The sequence below is a fragment of the Phyllostomus hastatus genome, unplaced genomic scaffold (assembly GCF_019186645.2).
Source record: "Phyllostomus hastatus isolate PE091 unplaced genomic scaffold, TTU_PhHast_1.1 phas_contig_98, whole genome shotgun sequence".
Lineage (NCBI taxonomy): Eukaryota > Metazoa > Chordata > Mammalia > Chiroptera > Phyllostomidae > Phyllostomus > Phyllostomus hastatus.
The window spans coordinates 4,875,809-4,903,098 of NW_025333999.1; the positions used below are offsets into that span (position 1 = coordinate 4,875,809).

The window sequence follows — 27,290 nt, forward strand, 5'->3', positions numbered from 1 at the left end:
GACCAGCCACCCTTATCCCCCAACGAGTGGGAGGGGGAGAGGGATGTTTGGAGTCTCCCCGACATTCTCCTAGTGTCAGAGGGCCTGTCTTTTCCCTGCTCTTCTGCCCAGCAGCTCTACCAGGACCTCCATCCTTCAAGCCCCCCTTACCTGAGATCACTCCCTAGGGAAATTCTGAGCAGGGTCAGGGGATGGCCAGGAGTGGAGCATTAGGTCCACTGAGAGGATATTTCCCCTCTGGAGTCACCATATTGCCTGAAATTTACCACTATAAATGTCCCTGGATTAATAGGGCACAGGCCCTCCTCACATGGGTGATGCAGCGTGGCAGAGGGAAAGGCTTGGATTGGGAGTATGAGCAACCCTGGTTCCTTCCAGCCCTGCAATACAGGCTAGAGTCTTGCCCTCTCTGAGCTTCAGTTTGCTCTTACATTAAGTAGGTGTCTTCCCTCCTGGGATGCTGTCACCTGGGTCTCTCTGTGTGATTCCCCAGGGCGCCAGCCCAGAGGGCAGAGGGCAGGAGGGTGCATCAACTGCAGGCAGAACCCCTGGCACATAGTAGCTTTACTTCATGGGTGGTATCTGATGCACAGAAGGAGCATCCAGCACATAGAGGCATGCTTTATGTAGTATGTCTGGTACTCAGTAGGCAATTTTTATGTAGAATGTCTGGCACACAGTAGGCCTACTTTATGTAAGTACTTCACACAGAATAGGTTTACTTTATGTAGAGCACCTGACACATAATAGATGTGCTTTATTTAGAGTACCTGGCACACAGTACGCATGCTTTACATGCGGTATCCTGCATGCAATAGGTGTGCTTTATATAGAGCTCCTGACACCTCATAGGCATGCCTTATGGAGCGTACCCAGCAACCAGTAGACATGCTTTATGTACAACACCTAGCATACAGTAGACAGTATTTATTAGAGTACTTGACCCACAGCAGATGCACTTTATATAGCACACCTGGCACACAGTAGGTACACTTTATGTATGCAGCTGATACAGAGTAGGCATGCTTTTTGAATTACCTAGTATGCAGTAGGCACAGTCTGTAGAGAGTACCTGGCACACAGATGTGCTTTATACAGTGCACCCGGCACACAGTAGGCATGTTTGATATAGTGTGCCCAGCACATAGTAGGCACACTGTAGGTACAGTCATCTGTGCAGAGCAGGTCTACTTTATGTGGAGTACAGGTACACAGCAGCACAAGTACTAGCTGCCAGCTCTTTCCCTTCACACCATCTTTTTGGGGGACTCCTGATCCTTCTTTCCCCCTTCCTGTGTAACCTTCCTCTGTCTCCCTCTCAAGACCTCCCTCAACATCCCAGATGGAAGGCTGATCCCAGAAGGGCTGGCCCAGCAGCAGTTAGAACAAGGGCGGAGTAAACTCATTCCGGGCCTCCCAGCTCTGCCTCCCCTGTCTGGACCCCTCACACCTACCCCCTTGCCTCCAGGTGCTCTCTTTTCACGGAGCCCTCCCTCCCCTGAATCCCATGGGAAAGTTCCTGCTCACAGCAGGCAGGTCTCAGCTCAGGCCCTGGACTGTTTGGAGGCAGGACATTAATGCCTGTCAGGCTGTGCACCTGGAGGTCAGAGGCTGGAACTTCTGAGTTTCCTGCTTCTGAGTCAAGAAACCGCATGACAAAGTTGTCGCAGCTCAGAGAGAGGAGCTGGGTAATGTTGGGGACCCGGCTCATCTGGCAACTAAACAATCAAGTTAAAGCTGCCACACTCTGCCATACCCTGGTCTTGAGAGGGGAGAGAAGACAGTAAACTTGGGGGCCCAGAGTCATCTTTCACTACACCCCCCAACTTGCTCCCATCCCACTGGAGGGTGCTGAATCCCGAGGATCCAGTGTCCACACTGTGTGACCCCGAGCTAACCCTAGGCCCAGTGGACAAGACCATAGCCCCACCCCTCGCCCCCACCCTGTATTTGCGCCTGTGCCAACAGGGTGGAGGAAAGCAGGTGTTTGGGGATTGGCTGGTGTAGTCCAGCCCCAGACAACTTCCCCTGAGATCAGAATCCAGGGGCAAAGGCTGTCCAGGTGGAGGGGAGAAGAAGTCGTGTGGGACTAGCGGCTCCAGGCAGAAGGTGCCAGTCCTGGGGTGAGGGAGCTGGGGGTCCTGGCCTAGGGTGGGGAGACGTGTTGCTCAAAGTAGGGGTGGCTCCAGGGAACAGACTGGCTTGGGACTTGATTGGAAAACAGTGGGTAATTAAACTCGGTTCTCTTCCTCTCTGTGTCTGTCTGTCTCTGTCTCTTCCTCTCCCTCTTCCTCTGCATTTCCCTGGGTCTCCCCTCTCTCCTGAGAACCCATTCACCCACCTCTGAGCACTCCCTTCCCTGTCCCCAGCACTCACCTGGCCCTCTGTGTCCCTGTCCCTCACACCCTCTGCCCCCTCCCTCTGTCTGTGAGCTGGTCTCTGCCTCTGAGCTCACCTATTCCTGGCCCCCTACCCGGCCCCCTCCTTGGCCTCAGGAGGACCCCCCTCTGCCTTCCCTGCAGAATGTCACAGCTGAGCCTTTCCTGGCTGGCACTGGGGCCACTGGCAGCCTCCCCGTGGCTCCTCCTGCTGCTGCTGGGGACCTCCTGGCTCCTGGCCCGAGTCCTGGCCTGGGCCTACACCTTCTATGACAACTGCCGCCGCCTCCGATGTTTCCCAGAGCCCCCAAAGCGGAACTGGTTGTTGGGTCACCTGGGTCTGGTGAGTGTGGGCAGCAAAATGAGTCCTAGTCGTCAGGGTGGGTGGGCTCCCCGGGGGGTTGGGAATGGGGCTCAGGTGCTGGGCTGAGTTCTAGGGCAGCAGAGAAGCAAGGGGGGTCAAGAGGAGCCCCTCTTTTCTCGCTCACTTCTCCACTCTGCCATCCCTGGCCTCTCCCACATCCTTGTGCCCGCCCCTGGCCTGCTTTGGTCCATCTCCTGCCTGTCTTCCCCACATTAGTGCACCTCTGAGGGGCTCCCAGGGTGAGTTGCACAGAGCAGGGTGCCCTCGGCTGGCATTCCCAGTGTCCACAGCTAGCCTTGAGACCACCTCAGAGGCACTCTCCAAGGTTTGCTCCCTGTGACTGGTCCATTTCCCTGTGTCTGCTCACCCCCACCCCGAAGGGCTCATCTCCCCACCCCCTCACCTTCCTGGCACACCTTCCTCTTGTCTTACACTTCCTTTCTAAGATGTCTCAACGGGCCTGTTGCACAGCCTGGCTAGAGCTGGCCTCCCACATCTCTTTTCCGAAGCCCTCTTCAACTCCCCACCCACACCCCAGGCTGGGCCCTTTGACTTGGTCCTGCCCCACTTAATTACACTGTTCATTGTTTAATTACTTATTATCTGGCTCTCCAACTTGATGTTTGCTCTGGGGAGTAGACACCTTATCTGTAGTACCTAGACCAGAGGCTGCCGTACATCAAGGACTTAATAACTGTTTGAACCCTTATGTGATGACCTTGCTGTCACCTCCCTTGGTCATGGCCAAAAGGATGAGTGTCCACCTCCTCCCTCCCCCCCAGACCAGCTTCCCTTTCCTGCCCAGGATGAGAACTACAGCTTGGGGAAGGACCTCCTGTGCTGTTGCTCCTCACTATGGCCAAGGTCGCAATGGGACATTCCCAAGCTCAGCGTGAAGGTTGCCTGAGATTCTGGGCTTTGGAATGGAAGTTACAGCCATTCCGACTGCCCCTCTGTGGGCTCAGCCGTGGGAGCTAGTCTAGGCCACTCTTTCTCGTCCAGCCCCTCTGCTGTGTGACCTCAGCTGAGTCACTCTCCCTCTTTGGACCAATCTCATCAAGGGCTTTGAATCTTCCCCTTATGGTCCTTGGGGCCCAGGGAGCAGATCACTAGGGTGAAAATGACTTATGTTTGCCTGCCTGGAGCACCTGGAGTCTGTCAGGCTCTGATGGGGCATCCTGAGGGACTGGAGAGGACCCTTCAACAGCAGGTGATCCATCCTCCTCCCCCTCTGGGGGGATGTGGCCTCAGTTTCTTCATTTCTAAATAGCATGATTGGTGGGTGTGTCCATAGGCTGAGGACACAGATAGCACGAGACAGAAAAGATGAACTTGGGTAGATAGCTAGATAGATGGGTAGGCAGGACCCACTATTTGAAAGATAGACAGACTGCAGACATGATGCATTCTGATAGAAGATAGATAGACAGGACAAACTATGCCAGACAGACAGACAGACAGACAGACAGATGGGACGCATTGTACACACAGCTCGGCTGGCAGAAGGGGCTCATAGGTGGGAGCTACCCTTCTGATCACTGAACAGAGTTCACATCTGTCTCTTGGGGTTTGCTCAGGCTGGAGGGTCCCAGGTCTGCAGACCTTCACCATTTGAGAAACTGAAGGGCATGTGGACCAGCTAGGACATGAAAGGATATGGGACTAAGACTCCAGGACAAACCCTGAGGCCACTGTGCTGCCCACAAACCTCCCCCAGGGGACCTTCCCTGTGGTCCCCAGACCCAAGCCTGGAACCACTCCCAGGATGAGAAAAATCTGTCTTCTGAGCCAAGGTCAGCCTCTCTGTGGGCAGAGGGCAGGTCTTCTTGCTGAGACCTGGGGTGCACCCTGAGGATGTGGGGAGGCCTCTAGGGCCCACCTGCTCTGAGGGGGAAAGAGCAGGAGGAAGCAGATCTTCGTCCACACAAACTCCAGACAAGCTGTCCACCACAGAGGCCACAGGCTCCTTTGGAGGAGTGACACCCTGCTTTGCTTTCAGGTCCTCCCCAATGAACAGGGCATGAGGGACATCACTCGGCTGTTCACCACCTACCCCCAGGGATTTATGATGTGGCAGGGCCCCACCTTCCCCCTCGTTGTTTTCTGCCACCCAGACATGATCCGGGCTGTCACCAGTGCCTCAGGTACTGACAGAGCTGGTGGTGGTGGGTGCTGTGGCACATCTGAGGCTTGCAGCTCTTCCAGGCCATTCTTCTGTGTGACCTGGACAGGACCTGGCCTGCTTCCTCTCTTCTCCTTAGCATCTTGCTCTTTTCTTCATGTATTCAACCCTTCATCTCACCTCCTCCTCCCTCCAATGCCGTCTGCCTTCTGCTCTGGTGTCCTGCGCACCACTGGGACCCCAGAAGGCTTCAATCCAGGATTCTGTTCTGGAGGAGCTCCCAATCTTGAGGAGACACCTTAGGGACAGGGAATCCCCAACCTGGAGTGGTCAGGAGGTGGCCAGAGGCAGGCTGTGGCAGCCTGGAAGGCCTCCTGCGGGAGCAGTTCCTGGCACTGGGTCTGGAACAATGAGTAGAGATTTTCTGAAGCAGGGGGTAGAGGGAAGCAGTGGACATTGCTAGCACTCCAGGCCTTTGTATCCCAGACCTGCCCCTTCTCCCCTCCCCCAGGGCCCAGAGCAACGAGGGCTTGCTGTTTCTGTGGTGTCCACCTCTAGTGGGTCTGTTCCTTCTACCCTACCCTGCAGCTCATGCACTTCAAATTGATTGTCCTCTGGGTGAAGGCCCTGGGAAGGTGTCCAAGGAAACACCACCCCAGCCTGGATCCCTTCCTTTGCTCTCTACCTTTCTCACCCCCACATAGCTCAGGCTGTGCAGGAGAAAAGGCAGCATTGGACAGAGAGCTTGGCTCTGAACCAAAAGTCTGGGTGACTCTGGGCTCTCCTTGATTGCTGAGTTCTCTTTCAGTTCTGAGTGGTGGAAACTCAAACATGTGTGGTCTAAGCAAAGAAAGGGAATGGAACCACTGTCAATTCCATGAATGATGCCTTCAGGTACAGCTGGGTTCAGGTGTCAAACAATGTTCTCAGGACTCTGTCCTCATTTTTTTCCTGGTTGTTTTCCTCTGTGATCTCTTCACTCTCATGCTGGTGAAGGTGAATCCCAAAAGCTCAGCCACCATGGAAAAGTGAGCTTGTTCCTGACAGTTGCAGGCAAAGCTGCACGGTTCACTTTAATTTGTCTGGCTTAGGCCAGTTCCTCCTCCAGTCACTGCCACTCTGACTGCCCAGACTTGGCAGGCATAGGGTTCTCAGGGTCATTGTCTTGAAGTTCAAAGAAGTTCTATAGTTAAGAACTCAGGAGCTGGATGCAGACAGACCTGGGCTCAGGTCTCAGGCATGCCACCCACTGTCTGGGAGACTGCAGACAAGTGTCTTCATTGTTTCGAGCCTCAGTTTCCTTATCTGGAAACTGGGAACAGAAGAGGAGTCAGGTGAATGGGGCGTTTGGAATCCAAATGAGAAAAGACCCTGATTGTCGCAGTGTTAAGTGAGTGGGGTGGGGACCCCAGGAAGAAGATGACCTGCTGGATAAGATTCATGGAGCTCAGGTCTAGGTCTCTGTCCTGAGTGTTCTTCCCTTTGGCCAGCCAGAAGAGTGCAAATTGGCTCCACTCTGTTCCTCTCCAGATTCGGAGCTCGGAGGAAGGTCTCCTGTACACACAGGGCCTGGCGAGCACCTATGGGGATGTGTGCTGCTGGTGGGTGGGGCCCTGGCACGCCATCGTCCGTATCTTCCATCCCACCTTCATCAAACCTGTGCTCTTGGCTCCAGGTAGACATGCCTCTGGTCACAGCTTGCTCACTGCTGAGGTCTCTGTGCTGCCTCCAGCTGGGCAGGTGACCTGGGTGCAGACAGGAGAGGCCATGACTGAGATGCTGCTGCCTCTGTCTTGCCTGGACCCCCACCTGCCCCACCTCTAGTCATGTCTGCTCACACCGAAGGTGTGCCTGTGTGGTGTCTTTTGCTTGGCCATGCCTGGCCACATTTGTGTTTCCACCTGTGTCCTAGTTGTAGCTCATACTTGTTTACACCTGGGATGGAATGGAGACGGCCTCAGTCGTGCCTGGGGCTCAGCTGTGGCCAGGGATGTTTCAGGCCTGTCGGAGACTGTGTGGTGCTTGTCTGAGATGCCTTTTGAGATTGTCTGGTCATGTCCAGGCCATGTTCTTGTTTTGTCCCTCTAAGACATGTGTGAGACCTTATGTGAGTCTTGTTCAAGACAGGTCATAGGGTATGTCTGGGTCATACCTGGTCCACATCTGTGACCTTAATGAGACCAGTTTTAAGTCCTATCTGGGTCTCATCTGTGGGACACATGGAGATCATGTCAGATGGTCTTTGCATCCATGTCAGAATGTGTTGCATCAGGCCAGGGTGTGCCATGCATGTTTGAGCCATGGTGTGACATGTTAACACATGTTGGGGCATGTCCCATGTCCCAGGAGGTGTCAAAGAGTGTGCTGGGGTAGATGGGGGGTCTGAGGTCCCTGTAAAGGCACCTGGTAGAGCACTGGCTTGTGTTTGGGTGTGTAGAACATGTTGGATCATGTAGGAGCCACGTCAAGGTGTGCTGGGCATGTTGTGCCATGTTGGGGTGTGTCCACACATGTAGAGGTATGCCTTTGGTCACTGCCTTTGCTCTGCTCTGTGTCATGGCCCTCACCTCCCCCTTCCTCACTGTTTCCTCTGTGCCTGTCCCATTCTGCTATGCTGGGTACCCCCTCCCCCCTGCAAGAGTCCCTCTCCTTCCCCTGTGCATGGCCCCTGATGGTGTTCATTCATGTCAGCTGCCATCGCACCCAAGGATATGGTCTTCTACAGATTCCTGAAGGCTTGGTTGGGTGAGTAACTGAGGGTGATGGGGATGGGGACCCTTGGGGGGGCCAGGGGAAGACACTGCCCCTGCCCACTCCCTGTGGCTGCCTCTACTAGGGGATGGGCTTTTGCTGAGTGCTGGTGACAAGTGGAGCCGCCATCGGCGAATGCTGACACCCGCCTTCCATTTTAACATCCTGAAGCCCTATGTGAAGATTTTCAGCAAGAGTACAGACATCATGCACGTGAGTCTCCTGAACTCAGGATCCCAGCTGGAGCCTCAGGGGTAATGGGGACTCAGGGGCATCTTGTCTGGAATTCTTGCTCTTCTGGTTGGCTTCTGGGCCATTGCTCTTCCTTTCTGAGCCTCAGTTTCCTCAGCCATAAAATCGGAACAACGGTTGTCATTTTGTAGTGTGGTCAGGATGACATAATGGAGCCATGTCCCCAATACATAGTTGGTGTTCAGAAGGCATTCATTTCTGTTTCCCTCACAGAAGCCTTGGAGTCCTGAGACATGGTTGACGATAATGATGAATATTGCACAGTAGTTACTGCTGAGTAACAAACCATTTCAAAACAATAAGGGCTTATTATTGTCAACAAGTCTGTGAGTCAGTTGGCTGGAGCTTCTGCATGTGGATGAGGTTATTCGTGTATTTGTGATCAGCTGTTGGCAGCTTTGCTGCTCTGGGCTCAGTCCTTTCACATGATTAGGCCTTGGCTGGCTTGACCTAGGATGGTCTCAGCTGGCACAGCTGGACTTTGTTCCATGAGATTCTCTCTCTCTCTCCTTCTTGGACGTCTCAGTCTGTTCACATGGTGGAGGCAGGGTTCCTAGAGACTGAGAGGAAGCTGCAGTGCCTCCTGAGATCTAGGCTTGGGATCATCACCTCCCTATTCTCACCACTGTCGACTGGCCAAAGCAAGTCAAAAGGCCAGCACAGAAAGGGTAGTGCAATAGGCTCCCACTCCTAATGGGAGTTGCTGAAAAATGTTGCGAAGAATAGGGATATGTAAAGGGAAGTGAGGAATTGGAGGTAAGGTTTTGTGAAGTGCCTGGGATTTTCCCCAGCACTTCACAAAACCTTTTCACTTGCAAGCTGACAAGTGAGCTTGTCACTGCTTTGTGGATTCTCCCAGAAGATATGAGACATCTGGGTAACAGACAAAGGACAGTTTGTAACTCATGGCACAGCAAGCTGCATGTGCCTCTATGGGCTTGCATTCTCTCTCCAAGTCACCAAAGCTCAGGCAATGACACAGGTGGGCTTAAGTGCATGCCTGCTCATGCAGTATGTTGCATTATGGGGGGCACCAAGTTCAGGGTCTCTAACCTTTATAGCAATTGGAAGAAAGCCTGATATTTGTCCAGGGGAAGACATTATCTCATCCTTCAAGGCTTTTGGCAGCAAACACAACTCTGAGAGATGGCCCAGGTAAAGAACACCAGGACCATGCATTTTTGGCACATTTCTCAAGAATGTGCAGGGGTGTTCAGGGACCACGGAAGGTTGACTCTCCCAACACAAGGGACATTTTCCTAGTCAACTTATAACAACGAAGATGGTGAAAGCGTACATTTATTGAGTATATACTATATGCCAGAAATAATGTGCCAATTCCATTATGTATGTTGTCTTTAGTTTATACCACTCTGCGAGGTAGAGACCTTCTTTTCCGTGTTCTGAATGATTAAATTGAGTCTCATATTGGTTAGGAGGCTTGCCCACATTCACCCAGCTAGGGAGTGAGCTAATAAATGGATCTGGGATTCCAACCTGGTTTATTTGACACCGAAGTAGGTCATCTTACTAGTACTCAAGATTTGACAGGTGGAGCCCAGAGGAGCTCAATGAGTTGACTAAGGGAACAGGGAGCACAAGAGGCAGAGCTGAACCTTGGACCGAGGTCTCCTGACTCCCAGCCATGGAGTCTTCCTGTCCTAAGAGTAACAGATTCCACTGCCACCCACGCCCGGTCCTCCCTGGGGATGGGTGCCTGGGGCAGAGGACCAAAAGGCAGGTCTGGGGGAGTCCATCTAGGTGGCTGGGCTGGAGGAAGGGCTCAGGGAAGGCCCTGCTCTGTCCCCTTCTCTGTCCAGGCCAAGTGGCAGCGCCTGGCCTCAGAGGGCAACACCCGTCTGGATATGTTTGAACACATCAGCCTCATGACGCTGGACAGTCTGCAGAAATGTGTCTTCGGTTTTGACAGCAATTGCCAGGAGTGAGTCTCTGCCCAGAACCTGAGAACATGAGCCATAAATCAAAGGGAGTAGATGGAGGGAGGACTGACCAGGGTAATCACAAGGGCCTTCTTGGAGGAGGTGGGTCAGAGCTGGACATTGAAGGACAAGGATGGGGAAAGAGAAAGAGTGATCCCTTCAGGTAGGTAGAAATGTTTGCTAAGAGCCAGGAGACTGGACTGAGCAGAGTGTCTGTACCAGTGAGGAGACATCTTGGAAATGAGGTGGGAGGGCTTGGCAGGGGATAGATATTTGGGCCATTGAAAAGCCAGGCAAAGAGGTTTGAACTTTATCCTGAGGTTTCCAGGGAGCCATGGCAGGTGTTTGAGCAGATGAGGGATGTGGCCAAAACTGAGCTTGGAATCTGACTCTAGAGAAGACTAACTGTTGTGTAGACACTGGACAGGTGCTGGCCTTGAATGCAAGGATGCAAGCGAGAGGCTGGCCCCACTGACCAGTTAGGACAAGACGGAGTCTGAGCTGTGTGGAAAGTCTGGGACAGAGAGGGGCAGATACCGGGTGGGAGAGAGAGGAGAGAAGCATGTGTCTGAGCCGTGTCTGGGTGCCTGGGGCATGGAAGCAGTGCATGGGGATAGGATGCAGGGAGAGAAGAAAGTGTACAGGGTTGTGTCTCCTGGATGCTGCCCTCCATGCATCTGTGGGGCCATCTGTTCCTGGATACTCAGTTTCCTAATGGGAGGTCCCTCCTGGCTTCTGGTGGGAGGTCCACCTTGGGCTTCAGTGAGTTAACTTGGTGCTGCCCTTGTCCTGCAGGAAGTCCAGTGAATACATTGCCGCCATCTTGGAGCTCAGTGCCCTTGTGACCAAACGGCAGGATCAGCTCTTCCTGTATTGGGACTTCCTGTACCACCTCACCCCTGATGGGCGGCGCTTCCGTCGGGCCTGCCGCCTGGTGCACGACTTCACAGACGCCGTCATCCAGGAGCGGCGCCGCACCCTCCCTGATCAGGGTGTTGATGACTTTCTGGAAGCCAAGACTAAGACCAAGACTTTGGATTTCATTGATGTGCTCCTGCTGAGCAAGGTGGGCTTCTCTCGCATCTGAATTGAAGAGATAGACTGGACCTTGATTTCACATGTCAGATTATTTGAAAGATTTCACTTACTTGTTTTTAGAGAAGAGGAAGGAAGGGAGAAAGAGGGAGAGAAACAATAATGTGTGAGAGAAACATTGATTACACGCCTCCAGCTGGGGACTGGCCTGCAACCCAGGCCTGTGCCTTCTCTGGGAATCCAACCAGTCACCTCCCATTTTGAAGGCCAGTACTCAGCCACTGAGCCACACCAGCCAGGGCTCATATGTTGGGTTGAAAAATGGATGTGATGCAGAGGGCACTGGGGAGCCATGGTGGGTGCTTGAGGAAGGGAGGGATGAGTCAGCGATAAGTGATAGAGATGACTGTGTGCAGTGCAGTCTGTAGGGGATTGCTAAGTCTGACACTGTGAAGGGCCTGAGGTGTTTATCAGAGCTGTGCATCAGAGCAGCCCATTCATTACTCATCACAGTAACGGTAGCCAGAGTAGAACTGTAGCTCTGGTTCCCTGTTCCCAAGTTATCCTGAGGGCTACATGATGCTTTTACCTGGACACGCAGCCCTGCTTGCATCACAGGAGAGGTACCTGCACAGTTTGAATCTTGGAACTGACATGAATCAGCTGACCTTTCTGTCCTTTCTGCCCTATGGTGGGGAGGGAGGAAGAAAGAGGAGGAGAGAAAGAGATTGTTATTGCTTTGGAGCATAAAGGAATCCTTTGGGAAGGCAAAGTCTACAGATTCTATAGATTTACAACCCATTCCTTATCTCCAGGGAAGATAGAGTCTCTGGGTTTACTAGCCTCAAATATGAGCAACTGGTTCTTCAGCAACCTCCATTTCTAACTTCCAAAGGAGTGTAATCATGTGTAAGCCAGGTTGCCAGTAACTTTTGAAAACCAGAAATCCCTTATCACATAGAGACATGAAAATACTCATGGGCCATTGATTCCTCTCACTTGGAGGCAGTGAGGCCAAGGAGGAGGCCTGTGGGTTGGGGCCTCTGCTGACAGTGGGCAGGGAGATCTAGGTGCATAGTGTGGGCTCAGGTTTCTGAATGGGTGATGGAGCTTCATAGATGTCTCAGGGGCCCTAGGAGCTCCTAGGGGCCCTAGGTGTGATCTGGGGAGTCTTGCTTTCTCTGCAGGATGAAGATGGGAAGAGGTTATCAGATGAGGACATCAGAGCTGAGGCTGATACTTTCATGTTCGAGGGTAAGGGTCCCAGGGTGGGACCACAGAGGGGATGGATCTCCCCATCCCAGGGACCTGGCAGGTGGACCCTGGGCCACCCCATCCAGCCCAATCCTCCCCACCCTCCCTGAGGGTTTTAACATAAGGGTGCTACCCACCTCTGGTGTGGAAGCAGCCCAGACTCCCAAGCCTGTCTGCCTGCCTCTCAGGCCATGACACCACAGCCAGTGGCCTGTCCTGGGTCCTGTACAACCTCGCACGGCACCCAGAATACCAGGAGCGCTGCCGGCAGGAGGTGCAACAGCTCCTGGGGGACCGGGAGCCTAAAGAGATTGAGTGGTGAGTGCAGGTTCTCATGGCTCTTCCTGAGCCCCCACCACCCCGACATTGGCTGTGCTCCCGAAGTGGGGAAGAGGGAAGTTCTTTGTTGCTGTTGATTCTGTCACTCTGTCATCCCACTTGGTATGAATGGAAGCAGAGTTGGGAGGCAGGGTCTGGTATCCAGCTTGGATGGCAGGGGAAAGTTTGACAGGTTTGGGGACAGAAAGATCTGGGCTGCTGAGAGAATTAGTGACCACATATTCAGTAAGTGACCTCCCCTTGCATGTCCTTCCTTTTCTCTCTGAAATCACATTTCCCCCCAACTGTCTTTATTCCTGGAATATTTGCTTGTCTCCTGCCTCCTAATTCCTCCCATATTGTTTATTCCAGGAGTCATGGGGGGCACGTAGGGATTAAAGCCTCTCAACTCTGGTCCAGGAACACCTGAATCCATCCAGCCAGCCCCTATTCAACAAACACTGCCTTTCCATCTGCACTTTTGTGCCTCCTCTGATCTTTCCAAGGCCCATTCTGTGTCCTGGAGACCCAGGAAGGAGCCAGAGCAAGCCTTTGCCTTCCAGGAGCTCCCAGCCTTTGGGGGAATAGTCCAGGCTCAGGCCACTCCCAGTCCACATGGGCAGAACTGGGCTTGCCAGGAAGATGGGCAAGGCTGAGGGTGGAAGGGCATGTCAGCTGAGACCCTGAATGCCGATCAGTAGATAGTTGCCTGCATTTTGGGTGCACTTGGGTTAAAAAAAAAAAAGACAGCTGGGGCCAAGTGAAGGATTTAGGGAGGCGGGGGCAAAGGTAGAGAGAGAAGAGAAAGGAAAGGAGGGGGAGAGAGACAGGGAGAGAGATGTGGAAGACTTTGAAAGCAATATTTATGGCTTCACTTTCAACACAAGGATGATGAGGAACCACTGGGGTGTTTGAGCAGGAGGACAGGTCAGATCTGGTACCAGAGAGATATTTCTGGGCCTAGTGTGGGGGCCATGCTGGAGATGGACAAGCTACAGTGTGGGGGCCCAGGGAGGAGATTCTGAGGCCTGAGCCAGGCCAGGGCCTGTGGGGTGGTGAGGAAGCAACAGGTTGGGCAAGCAATTGGGAGCTAATGTTCTCCCTTCGAGCCTTTGCTTAGCACAGCAGTCTTGTGAGGTGAGGAAAAAAATTATGCTTTTTCCTGCAAGACTTCAAACACAATGATGCACTTAGTGAAAAAGAAAAGAGTACAAAAGACTTTGTAATGAAAACAAACTTCCTTCTTAATTCCCGCCCTTGGAGTACCTTCCATCAGTGCACACACCTGAGAGTCCTTTCAGGAGCGATGCTTTGTAATTTTCCATTTTTTAACCAGTTACTGAGACACCAGCTGTGAAACGCTTAAGTCGCCACACAAAAAGAAGGGGATTAAAGAAAGAGAATTCAGCCCCTTTACTGGAGCTTCAATATTTATACAGCTTTCCCAGTGGATTCTCGTGTGTGTGTGTGTGTGTGTGTGTTTTCTGAGAATGAAAGCACTACCTGCCAAAAAAGTCAATTTACCCCCACATTTCCAATTACATTACTCTCCATTTTTTCCCCTTGTCTAACTGCATTAGCTACTATCTCCAGTACCATGATAAGTAAAATATTGGATCTGTTTTTTTTCTTGCTTATTTGCCTTTTGATTTTGCTCTCTAGCCCTAAAGAATATTTTTATGTAAATTTGTAAACCTTTCTATGGTGTTTGTTCATGTATTGTGTATTGCTTAGAAAAGCTTCTAAAAATACCCAGCTAAATTTTCTCTACTACTTCTGCGGCCATGATTTTCTTTTCTTTTTTATTTTAAACCACTGTGTGGAGGTATGATTGACATACAAAAAGCTGTACCTATTTAATGTACATATGAGTTTGGAGATATTTGACCCATCTGGAATTTATTTTGTTACAGAGAGAGAACCTCATGGAGCTGGTGGGGGCGGGTCTCGGGTTTGCTCCCTGGGTAACTGCTGGGCTGTTCCTTAGGGAGGACCTGGCCCAGCTGCCCTTCCTGACCATGTGCATCAAGGAGAGTCTGCGCTTGCACCCCTCAGTCACGGCCATCTCCCGCTGCTGTACGCAGGACATTATGCTGCCTGATGGCCGGGTTGTCCCCAAAGGTGCTGGTGATGGCAGGGGCAGGGCCCACCCCAGCAGGAAGAGAGGCTGGGCAGGCAGGCGGTTCCTCCTGACCTGACTGACCTCTCCTCTCTCACAGGTGTTATCTGTGTTATCAGTATTTTTGGGACCCATCACAACCCAACGGTGTGGCCGGACCCGGAGGTGCTGCCTACCTCTTCCTTCATCCTTGTTTACTCCCCTTGGGGGCTCGAGGGGAGGGAGCAGGGTTCTGACCTGGCAAATCAAACACCCCTGTGCCCCATCACACACACCTCTGCTTCTCCAAGGTGGGCTGTCCTGGGGGACCTCCCTCAGTGGCCCTGTCTTGGCTTCCCCACAGGTCTATAACCCCTTCCGCTTCGACCCAGAAACCGCTCAGGAGAGGTCACCTCTGGCTTTTCTTCCCTTCTCAGCGGGGCCCAGGTGAGGACAGCAAGTATCTGAGGCAGGAAGGGGGTGATGGGGGCAGGGATCTGGGACTGAGATCCCAGGCACTACCCCAGGGCGGGGAAGGGGGAACATAGAAGAGCTCTGGCTCTCCTTCCTTTCCCTCCTCGGGAGGTTATGGCAAAGGGTTTGGGGAATGGGGGTTGGGTGGGTCCAAGGACGGGGCCTCGTTGGGCTCAGACCCCCTTCCCACTGTGTGCTGGTTTGAGTTCCGGGCTGGAGCCAGGACATATGCCAGTCCACACGGGGGTCCCAGGCACAGTTAGCGCCCTTCGATACCCCTGCGGGCAGGTGTCGGGGGGCGGGGGCGGGGGTCGGCGTCCAGGGCCCGGTCCCGGGCGAAATCGGAGGCCCCACGCCCTCCCTCGCGCACGCAGGAACTGCATCGGGCAGACGTTCGCCATGGCCGAGATGAAGGTGGTGCTGGCGCTCACGCTGCTGCGCTTCAGAGTCCTGCCTGACGATGCGGAGCCGCGCAGGAAGCCCGAGCTGATTCTGCGGGCAGAGGGCGGACTTTGGCTGCGGGTGCAGCCGCTGGGCACGGGCGCTCAGTGACACCCCCGGCCCCCCATCACCGCCCTGACCCCACACACCTCCCTGTGCAGAGTCCCAGGAAAAAATTGTGCTGCCACCGCTGCCCCAGCCTCGCAGCGGCGCCCCAGTGCGAGGGCGTGGCTGGTTGGAGGGGGGCCGGGTGTCTTTGAGTCTGAGACTCTGCCTGCCTCTCCTGCCCACCACAGGACCCCACGCTGATTGCGGCTTCTCCTAGGGTCCAAGCAGGGACCTAATACTATGGGTAATGGGGAAACATGGCAGGTGTTTGAGCAGGAGAGGGACCACAGTTGAAGACGGACTTGAGGGGCACAGTTGAGGTTCTGAATCATTGAGAATCCCTGGAGGCAGATTCATTCCTCTGAGCCGCTGATACTTCCCAAAACAGAGATCCCTGGCCAGCCCAGAACACAGACGAGACCTGGCATCCTCTCCAAAACTCTTATCTTCCCTTTCTTTTGTAAACAGTTCCACCCCTGTGTCTGCACCCCTTGCCCCTAGTCTATCTCTCTGGCGACCCCCTGACCTCCCTTTAGGAAGCCTCTCTCTTCCCTTCTCTGGACCCCTTGATGCTGCCCAGGCAGCCTGCCCAACAGATACTGGTTGAGCCACCACTGTGTACCAGGAATTCACAAGAGTGTGTTTGAAGGGGGGGTCCTCACTTCTGACATTTTACCTCCAGGTTCCTCCTTTATTCTCCTCACAGGTCACCCCTGACCTGTCTTTGGGTGGAGTGGTGGGGAGGTGGGGGTGGAGGACCATCCCTTGACCGTTGAAGCTCAGAGCCAGACCATTGGAAACAAACATCACCCCTAAGAGCGTGGGTTTCAGAATCAGACCGCTTGAATTTAAGTCTCAGCTCCGCTGTGTGACTTGGGCAAGTCAGTTCCCCTCTCTGTGTCCTGATTTCCTCAACTATGCAAAGGAGACAACAGCAGTATGTACCTCAGGGAGGTCTCAAGGACACCGTGCTTGGTGCACAGTAAATGCTCAATAAGTGTGGCCATTATTACTTTTCCTTCAGAAAGCCTGGTTCTTTTTATTTTTTAAATTTTATTTTAAAATTACAATTGGCATTCAATATTATTTTGCATTAGTTTCAGGTGTACAGCATATTGGTTAGGCAATTGTATACTTTACAAATGGATCCCCCCAGTATTTCAAGTACCCACATTGTAGCATCCAGCAAACGCGAGAACAAATATCGGAGACTTTCAGAGTATCAAAGATGTTACTTTATTGGCCAAGTTTAACCTGCACAGGGGCGAACTCTCAAAGTGTCCAGCGACACAGTGCCCACAAGGAGCTGTAAACGAGAGCCACGCCAAGTGCTTACAACTACATTCTTATATATGGGCGGGCAAGCAAGCGTTATACAGAAGCAGATGTGGCAGTTAGTAATTCGCTTACAAAGACCGCGCGCGGGAATTTCAAACCAAGCATTCTTTCATAAGGCAGGAAAGCAGGATGTTTGTTCATTAACCTAGTAATCTCCTGGCTCTAGCTAACTAGTTTTCTATTTTCTCATTAAAAACTACAAAGCACTGCTTATCTAGCCTACCCGGGGAGAGCGTCTGCTAGACACAGGATGTTTGCTTTAACTGTACTTTGTCTCTTTTATCATTTCTTTTTAGCTACAATGTGGTTCTTGTCTATTAAGGTTAAATTTAGTTCTTAATTTCCTTGTTCCCAACACACATAACACCATACATATTTATCACAATATTATACTCCCTTTGCTGTACTTTGCATCCCTGCGATGATTTTGTAACTACCTATTTGTACTTAATCCCTTCACCTTTTTCATCCAAACCTCCAACCCCACTCCCTCTGGGGCCATCGGTATGTTTTCTGTATCTATGAGTCTGTTTCCATTTTGTTTGTTCATTTATTTTGTTCTTTAGATTCCACATATAAGTGAAATCATATGGTATTTGTCTTTCTCTGTCTGACTTGTTTCACTTAGTATAATACCCTCTAGGTTCATCCATGCTGTTGCAAATGGTAAGATTTTAATCTTTTCTATAGCTGAGTAATATTCCATCATGTATATGTATCACAGCTTTTTTTCCTACTTGTTTATTGATGGCCATTTGGTTGCTTCCATATCTTGGCTATTGTAAATAACATTGCACTGAATATAAGGGTGCATATATTCTTTTGAATTAATGTTTTGGGTTTCTTCACCCAGATATACACCCAGAAGTGCAACTGCTGAGTCATAAGGCAGTCCCATTTTTAATTTTTTGAGGAAGCTCCACAGTTTTCCATAGTGGCTGCACCAGTCTACATTCCCACCAACAGTGCATCACAGTTTCCCTTTCTTCACATCCTCACCAACACTTGTTGTTCATTGATTTATTGATGATAGCCATTCTGACAGGTGTGAGGGGCTATCTCATGGTTGTAATTTTTTAAATATATTTTATTGATTATGCTATTACAGTTGTCCCATTACCCTCCCTTCACTCCCCTCAATCCTGCACACACCCTCCCACCCACATTCCCCACCTTTAGTTCATGTCCATGTGTCATAAGTTCTTTAGCTTCTACATTTCCCATACTATTCTTACCCCCCACTATTTTCTGCCTACTATCTATGCTACTTATTCTCTGTAGCTTTTCCCCCTCTCCTCCTCCCACTCCCCTGTTGCTAACCCTTCATGTGATCTCTATTTCTGTGATTCTGTTCCTGTTCTAGTGGTTTGCTTAGTTTGTCTTGGTTTTTGTTTTAGGTGTGGTTGTTAATAATTGTAAGCTTGATGTCATTTTACTGTACATGTCTTTTATCTTCTTTTTCTTAGATAAGTCCCTTTAACATTTCATAAAATAAGGGCTTGGTGATGATAAACCCCTTTAACTTGACCTTATCTGAGAAGCACTGTATCTGCCTTTCCATTCTAAATGAAAGCTTTGCTGGATAGAGCAATCTTGGATGTAGGTCCTTGCCTTTCATGACTTGGAATACTTCTTTCCAGCCCTTTTTTGCCTGTAAGGTCTCTTTTGAGAAGTCAGCTGACAGTCTGATGGGAACTCCTTTGTAGTCTCTTGCTGCTTCTAGGATTCTTTCCTTCATTTTAATCTTGGCTAATGTAATTATGATGTGCCTTGGTGTGTTCCTCCTTGGGTCCAACTTCTTTGGGACTCTCTGAGCTTCCTGGACTTCCTGGAAGTCTAGTTCCTTTGCCAGATTGGGGAAGTTCTCCTTTATTATTTTTGTTCAAATAATTTCTCCACTTGTTGCTCTTCCTCTTCCCCTTCTGGTACCCCTATAATTCGGATATTGGGATGTTTAACGATGTCCTGGAGGTTCCTAAGCCTCTCCTCATTTTTTTGTATTCTTGTTTTTTCATTCTTTTCTGATTGGTTATTTCTTTCTTCCTTCTGGTCCACTCCATTGATTTGAGTCCCAGTTTTCTTCCCATCACTATTGGTTCCCTGTGCATTTTCCTTCATTTCACTTAGCATAGCCTTCATTTTTTCATCTAATTTGCGACCAAATTCAACCAATTCTGTGAGCATCCTGATCACCAGTGCTTTGAACTGTGCATCTGATAGGTTGGCTCTCTCTTCTTTGCTTAGTTGTATTTGCTCTGAGCATTGATCTGTCCTTCGTTTGGGGCCATTTTTTTTGTCTTGTCGCACCTGCTATGTATGAGGGGTGGAGCCTTAGGTGTTCACAAGGGCAGGGCAACCCAGTCGCTGCGTTGTGATGCTGTATGTGGGGGTGGGGTCCAAGAGGGAACAATGGTGCTTGCTCCATTCCCTGCTGGATTTCAGTCCCTTCCGCCTCTTTCCCCAAGTAAACTGGGCCCTTCTAGTGCTGATTCCTGGGTGGGTAGGCTGGTGTACGTTCTAGGACCCCATGGGTCTCTCCAACAAACTCTCCTGTGAGGCTGGGAGTTTTTCCTGGCACCTCAACCCCCACAGGTGTTTTCAATCAGTGTTTTGTGGCTCTGTTTCCCTGGTTTATCTGCACAAGAATGTTGGACCACCCAATCAGCCAGCCACCTTGTGTGCCGTGCCCAGCTTCACAATTGCCACTTCGCTGGGTCTGCCCGTTGCCACCCCGAGCCCGGGGTCTGCCAGCTGCCATCTGGTGCACCTGGGGTTTGTCAGCTACTGCCTTGTGTGCCTGGTACCGCTGCTTTTTTTGCCGAGACCCCTCTTGGACCAGCCGCCCAACTCCGCCCCTCCTACCAGTCTGGATGAGTGTGTCTATTCTAACTCTTTGGTTGTCGGACTTCCACACAGTTCAATATTCTGTCCGTTCTGGTTGTTATTTTGTTTTTAAATTGTTGTCATTTTGGTTGTGCGAGGAGGCACAGTGTGTCTACACATGCCTCCACCTTGGCTGGAAGTCCTCATGGTTTTAATTTTCATTTCTCTGATGATTAGTGAGGTTGAGCATGTCTATTGGCCATCTGTATGTCCTCTTTGGAGAAGTGTCTATTCAGGTCTTCTGCCCATTTTTTAATTGGATTGTTTGGGGTGGGTTTTTTTTTTAAAGTGCTGCATGAGTTCTTTATAAATTTTGGATATTAACCCTTTTGGATATTAACATCCATCAGATGTATTGGTGAATATCTTTTTTGATTCAGCGGCTGTCTTTTCATTTTGTTAATAGTTTGCAGTGCAAAATTTTTAGTTTGATATAGTCCCTTTTGTTTATTTTAATTTTGTTTACCTTGTTTGAGGAGCTATATCAGAAAAAAATATTGCTAAAAAATTTCAAAGAGTTTACTGCCTATGATTTTTTTCTAGGAGTTTCATAGTTCCATATCTTACATTTAAGTCTTCAATACATTTTGACTTTATTCTTGTATATGGTGTAAGAAAGTGGTCTAGTTTTATTTTTTCCATGTATCTGCAGTTTCCCCAACACCATTTATTGAATAGATTGTCTTTATCCCATTGTATGTTCTTGCCTCCTTTGTCATGTTTTAATTGACTATTTAGGCATAGGTTTATTTCTGGGCCCTCTATTGTGTTTCATTGATATATATATATATCTTTTTTTTAATCCTCACTGGAGGATATGTTTTTATTGATTTTAGAGAAAGAGGGAGAGAGAGGCAGAGAAAGAAATATCGATGTGATAGAGAAACATCAATTGGTTGCCTCCCATATGTGCCCTGACCACAAGTTGAACCCACAGACTACGTATGTGCCTAACAGGAGATAAAACCTACAACCTTTTGGTGTATGGGGCAACACTTTTAACCAACTGAGCCACCTAGCCAAGGCTATGTGTCTGTTTTTATGCCAGTACCATGCTGTTTTGATTACTATAGACTTGTAGTATAGTTTGAAATCAAATAGCATGATATCTCCAACTTTGCTATTTTTCTTGAGATTGCTGCATCTATTCAGGGTCTATTGTAGTTTCATGTAAATTTTTGGATTATTGTTCTAGTTCTGTGGAAAATGTCATTAATATTTTGCTAGGAAATGTGTTGAATCTATAGAGTGCTTCAGGCAGTATGGACATTTTAACAGTGTTAATTATTCCTATCCATGAGCATGCTATATGCCTCCATTTATTTGTATCTTTTTCTATTTCTTTCTTTAATATCTTATAATTTTTCAAGTACAGGCTACCTCCTTGATGAAATTTATTCCTAGCTATTTTTTTATACTCTTGTAAATGGGGTTGTTTACTTAGTTCTCTTTCTGACAGTTCGTTTTTGGTGTATAAAAATGCAACTGATTTCTGAATATTTATTTTGTATCCTGTTACTTTACTGAATTTATCAGTTCTGATAGCTTTTTGTGTGTGTGTGTGAAATCTTTAGGGTTTTCCTTATATAGTATCATATTATCTGCAAATAGTTAGTTTTACTTCTTCCTTTCCAATTTGGATGCCTTTTATTTCTTCTTCTTGTCTGATTGCTGTGGCCAGGACTTCCAGTACTAAGTTGAATTCGAGTGATGAAAGTGGACACCCCCCTGGCTGGCGTAGCTCAGTGGATTGAGCACGGGCTGGGAACCAAAGTGTCCCAGGTTCGATTCCCAGCCAGGGTACATTCCTGGGTTGCAGGCCATAACCCCCAGCAACCGCACATTGATGTTTCTCTCTCCCTCTCCCTCTCCCTCTCTCCCCCTCCCTCCCTTCCCTCTCTAAAAATAAATAAATAAATAAAATCTTTAAAAAAAAAAAAGAAAGAAAGTGGACATCCCTGCCCCTGATCTTAAGGAAAATGCAGAAAGCATGGGTCTAAGAGCATGTTGTGTCTCACACCTGTTTTTTCTGCTATGAGTTTTAAGAGTTTGTCTTGGAACTTAAAGGCAAGCCTTCCAGTATCTATACATCAGCTCTCTTCCCCCTTGCAGGCTGCACATATCAGAAGTAATTGCTGAGGGTGTTGGGGTGCCTGAAAATACAAGGGGGTGGGAGAATGAGAGACACCTCAGTTCATGGCCCAAAGCAATATTCTGCTACAAATGTTGATCTCCTTTCATAGCCAAAGGGACTGTGCCCCACCAACCCCTGCTGACACCTTGAACTTCCTCTCCAATTGATCTCCCTCCTTCACTACATTGGGTCACCCTGGTTCCTTTCTGACCTGCTATTCTCAATCTTTCCTCTCCTTAGGGCCTTGTCACATGCTGTTCGCTCCATTGGGGATGTGCCTACGACTCATCATTCAGGGTTTGACTGAAATGTCACCTCTTCGTAGAGGCTCTTCCTTCACTGCAGAAGTAGCACACCATCCCAGTTAATGTCCACCCCACTGCTCCGTTTATTTCTCTCATAGGTCTTATCACCATCTGAAATAATCCTATTTATTAATCGTGTGGAATATATAAGGTTAAAATATCCATTAGTTACATCTATGGGAAACAGCAAGGGCCTGTGCTAAGCTGGCCCAAAGCATCAACTGGATAAATGGCCCAATGGTGAGAACATGGAGAAAAGGGAACCTTTGTGTGCTGTTGGTGGGGATGTAAATTGGCATTGCCTCTATGGAAAACAGTGTAGAGGTTCTTCAAAAAAATTAGAAATAGAACTACCATATGATCCAGCAATATCACTTCCAGGTATTTGCCTGAAGGAATTGAAATCACTCTCTCATTGTGATATCTGCACCCTTGAGATCATTGCAGCCTTATTCACAACAGCCAAAACATGGGAGCAGCCTAAATGTCTATCAACGATCAATGGATGAATGAATAAAAACAATTTGGAGTATATGCACACACACACACACACACACGGATATTTCTCAGCCACTAAAAAAGAAGGAAATCCTGCCTTTTGTGACAACACAGATGGCATTGGGGGTATCATGCTAAGTGAAATAAGTCAGACAGAGGAAGACAAATACTGTAAGATCTCACGTATGGAATCTAAAAAAGCCAAAATCATAGAAACAGCAGATTTGTGGTTGCCAGCGGCTGTGGGGTAAGGGGACTGAGAAGATGTTGGTCACAGGTTGGAAGCTGACCCTGCCTTGTAGCACACTCATTCACTGTGACCACGCAACTCTCACTGAGTCGTGGCTCTTCCTCTATAAGCAGGAGCAGTAGTAACTGGTTTTCACTATAAAACAGAAAAGCATGTGGATGATGGGAGAAAGAAGCCCTCTTTTTCCTTAGTGGGGTCTACCCTCTAGAGTAATGGAAAGGATGCTTGTCTGTACAAAGAGCAAATAAAATGAAATCACACAGGCAAATTGGAAATTTCAAAGCAACAGAGCCTTGAGGATATGACTTCAAGTCCCAAGATACCCTCCCCCAGTTCCTGTATGTCCTAGGACAGGATTTCTTTTTGTTTGGGGATTATTTTTTTTTGCATAAAATTTTGCATACATTTCTATCTCTGGCAATTGTAACAGCCCCACCAAGAACTTAGAAGTCTGTCACCCCTTCCATATCCAATGGGGGAAGTGGTGACAACCTCTGTTTGAAGGCTCCCTTCCTCCCTGGGTGGGTCATTTCCTCTTTGGTTGTCTTTAATCATGAGAAAACTCTTGCCCTGGACCACCAGGCCTCTAATAGTCATGTGTATGGGTGTGTAGTGTAACAATCTCAGAAACATGGGTGCATTTAGTTCAAGGCTTAGGACACATGATTTTAAAACCACAGCATGTTGTTCATTTCCTTTAACACATTAATACAAATGTGCAACCCTTCGGTTCACTTACTCATATTCTTGTGAATTCATTTCACTCCCCTAGGAGACAAACACCAGAAGGCAAGGGACCTTATCTTGCTTGGTTTGTGCTTGAATTCCTAGAGCCTGGAACACAAAAACGCTCAATAAACATTGGTTTGGATGAATGACTAGATGAGTTCTCACAGCATGGGGTCAGATAAATGAAGGAGTTGGTTGGCTCAAACACCCACTGAACTCTACAGAGTGATGAAATGATACTACCTAGCATTTATGGGCATGTACTAAGGGCCAGCAAGTTTACAGGCACCACACCATGAGGTAGGTGCCAGTACTATCAGCTTCCTGATTTGCAGACAGAGACTCAGAGACAGCACCCAAGTGGCAGGGCCAGGACTTGAACCCACATCTGTCTGAGTGGAATGAGTGCCCTAAAACAGAAAGCTATCTGCTACTACACAGATCTCCTTTTGCCTATTAATCTGTCTTTAAGAACTGAAAAGAAACTATTCACACTTGTGGACAGCCAGTCTCTGTTTAATAAATGAAAACAATTAATTAAGGAGAAAAGAAAGAAAACAAGTCCCTAGAGAATTCAATGGAAGTGATGTGATAAGTTCTTCTTAGCAGGCAATTAGTAGAAGTTGTCTGAACCCATCACCTCCAGTCCCACCCAGTGCCCTCTGTGCCCATCAGTCAAAGTCCCTGGGCATACTTCCCTGAGAACACAGATAAATTAAAAATATTATAGACTTGACTTGTATTAAAGAGCCCAATGGGACATGCATCCTGCACACTCTGCCAAACTCTGCTGTCATAATAACCCCAAGGAGCCAATTTCAAGTTTTCCTAGTGAACAAGCCACAGGATTTTCAATGACACCTGGGAGCTCATTAAAAGTTGACTCTCAATTCCCCACCTCTACCTCATTTGTGCAAATTTAAAGAGTCCCTAAGGAGCAGCTGCAAAGCTGCAGGCAGATGAGGTCTGATGCATAGCTCAGGGCAAAGTGGAGACAGAGCCACATGCTCACCCCACTTCCCAGCGATTGTCCCCAGACAGTTTCCCCACTTAGGCTGAAGCCCAAACTCAGGCACTTGATTAGCATCAAAAGACACAAGTGGGAATCAGAGGTGGCATTCTCTTTCCCTGAGCCACAAGATGCTCAAAGATCCATGGCCAAATGCACTGTGATGCCCATGGTAGGAGAACCCAAAGCAGGCGAAGCAGCTGGTGCTGACCGTGGCCACAGTGAGCACCCTGTGCTGCTGGGTGTGCATGGAGGTGAAGGTCTCCAGAGCTCTGAGCATGCTGAGGCTTTTACTTCCACAGTAATGCTCACTGCAACGTGTTGTGTAAGTTATGTGATCAACACCTGCCCTCCTCCCCGCCCACTGAACTGGCAGCCCAGAGAAAGTAGGACCACCTGAACTTGCTCATCATTGTGTTCACACAGTCTGGCACTTAATAGGTACTCAATAAATACTTGCTGAGAATAACAAATGACTCATCTCAATCTTATAGCAAGTCTGTGAGCTGAAAAATCATTCTGAAATGTGAATGGGCAGTCCCTAAATTTATCTGAAATTCACTTTGTGGGTGTGATTGACGTCACAGGCGCCCACCTGCCCTTACATGTGTATCACCACTTGTATCCCCGGTGTGAAGGAGCATCATCCTATGCCTGTTGGGGTGACAGGGTAATGCCCTTGGTAATCTGACCCCTGTATGTTCTTTTAGGCCATTCTGAGTTGCCCCTCCACCTTGCTGCTCACGTCCCCTGCTGTAATGGCCTTCTGTCCCTCAGATGGTCAATCATTTTCCCACATCAGGTCCTTTGTGTGGGCTGTCTTCTTCCTGGTGCGCCCTTTCCGCTCTCTCTGCCCCTGGAGCAGAATGTCTCATCTGAAATACCATCTTGTCCTTGAAACAATCTCTCCCCAGCCTGCCCTCTCTGTGGATTAGGTGTTGGGCTCTCTTAGCCAATTGCCTGAGACTCCTAAGAAAAAAGTGAACTACTTTCCCTCTGAGGGGCACATGACATACCAGGAATGAGCCTCCTGACAATGGAGGGCCAACGATGCTTTTCATAGCTGATTGGTGCTGCTTTCTGGGAAAGATCTTGATCCAAAGGGAGAAAGTGTATACATTAGTAAATAAACGGAGCCACTTTAAAATGGAGCTGGAGCTGCCATTCCAGAGGAACTGCCTTGCACATCTCATGCCTCAGACATTGGGATGTTGAAATGGCAAAATAACCTTTGGGTTGGGCCTAGAGCAACCTTGTGCCCCAAAGAAATGTTTGCAAAGATGCCAAGAAAGCAGATATTATGACTACTGGACTGGTGACTATGGAACTGAAATTTAAAAACATTTAAAATTACTGTCACTATGTTATCTGCGTCCATAGAAATGCCTTCCTTCTGCTGATGTAATCGTTTCTCTTCCCCTTTCTTATAGATATCCTTTGCCTTTGTCTCCTAATCAGAACCCCGTTTGGGCTTCTGTGCGAATCAGTGCTTCCTGAATAACTATTCTTAAGGAGCTCAAATAAATGTTTGTTGCCTCTCACTTCGAAAGGCTTTTTTATTTTTGGGTTAACACTTACCATCCTCAGACTCCTCACCTTCTTTACTAAACTCAGTTATTCAACATCTACCTCTCCCCTCCCCTGTAATGTCTGTGAGAGCGGGTACTGTGTTCATCCTGGGCTCAGATGACACATCTGTTGAATGCATGGTTTCTGTGGCTGGATTTTCTCTGAGCTAGGGAGAATAGCTGTCTCACACACTGTCTTTAGGCTGGTCATGCTTACCAAACTAACCAGCTAGTGTGGCCAGTTCTAACTTTACCATGTTGTCGATGAGTGGATCAAACATGAGCTATCAATTCTCCATTTCCCATCTGACAGCCACTGATCTCAAAGAACAGGAGACCCCTTGAGCAAAATGTGGACTAAGGATTTGAAGAGCTCTTCAACTTGTTTTAACTGTCCTATCCTCAGTGGGAATTCTACCTTATACATATTTATGGCATACCTAGTTTGTGCTAGAGATGAAAGTTGACCTGTACCTGAATTTCACTTCTAAGAGCTCCTGGACAAGGGCAGGAGACAGGCGATACATGCCAGGAAGAAGGGATGTACCCCTGAGATTACTGCTTTCTTAACCCATTGAAGTAAAAAAAAAATCCAGAAAGGAAATCCATTGATGATCAATTTACAATAAACACTAAAGAGTATCTGCCAGATTAATATATTTGGGATCAGATTGAGGACACATGGGAAATTGCCCCACTCCCAAGTCAAGGACACGGCTGTAGAGAGAAGTAGCTGGAGAACATTATTCATGAAGGAGGAATAGAGTCTGACCCACCTCTTCATCTGCACAGGTTCTGGCACAGAGCAGCGGTCCATGAATGTTGGGGCAGTGAAACTACTTGAACCAACATTTATTGGTTATCCCCTAGGTCACTAGGTCACAAGGACGGTGGGCTGAATCCAGCCCTCCACCTCATTTTATCCGGCCCGGCATCTTGTTTCTACCCGGTGGCAGCTCCAAGTTCCTTGCCCCTAGTTAAGGAGTAGTTACATTTATACAGTCCTAAAATTACATTTGGCCCTTTGAAGGCAACTGGGAG

The 27,290-nt window shown here is 49.0% G+C and overlaps 1 protein-coding gene across 5 annotated transcripts; it reads left to right on the top strand.

The window, feature by feature from the left end:
• Positions 1-1,985: 1,985 nt before the first annotated feature.
• LOC123828435 (cytochrome P450 4F11-like) lies at positions 1,986-23,822 on the top strand. 5 transcript variants are annotated; one of them, XM_045853399.1, is made up of 13 exons: positions 1,986-2,109; positions 2,523-2,721; positions 4,742-4,886; positions 7,556-7,609; positions 7,701-7,828; positions 9,688-9,809; positions 10,603-10,873; positions 12,030-12,096; positions 12,285-12,414; positions 14,402-14,535; positions 14,634-14,698; positions 14,877-14,959; positions 22,131-23,822. In XM_045853399.1, exons 2-13 carry the CDS (start codon positions 2,524-2,526, stop codon positions 22,195-22,197), a joined length of 1,464 nt encoding a protein of 487 aa, XP_045709355.1. In that variant the 5' UTR covers positions 1,986-2,109; position 2,523; the 3' UTR covers positions 22,198-23,822. The 5 variants fall into 5 exon arrangements, with proteins under 5 accessions (XP_045709355.1, XP_045709351.1, XP_045709353.1 ...); XM_045853395.1 differs by lacking the exon at positions 22,131-23,822 and adding an exon at positions 15,361-16,998; XM_045853397.1 differs by lacking the exon at positions 22,131-23,822 and adding an exon at positions 15,361-16,998 and having other exon boundaries at positions 2,051-2,123.
• Positions 23,823-27,290: the final 3,468 nt, after the last annotated feature.

Excerpts from the sequence above, each read along its gene's own strand:
- LOC123828435 (XM_045853395.1), top strand. The coding sequence starts at position 2,524 with ATGTCACAGCTGAGCCTTTCCTGGCTGGCACTGGGGCCACTGGCAGCC. Across the intron at positions 7,829-9,687 it reads AGAGTACAGACATCATGCAC|GCCAAGTGGCAGCGCCTGGC; the intron begins GTGAGTCTCCTG and ends TTCTCTGTCCAG. Across the intron at positions 12,097-12,284 it reads TGATACTTTCATGTTCGAGG|GCCATGACACCACAGCCAGT; the intron begins GTAAGGGTCCCA and ends CCTGCCTCTCAG.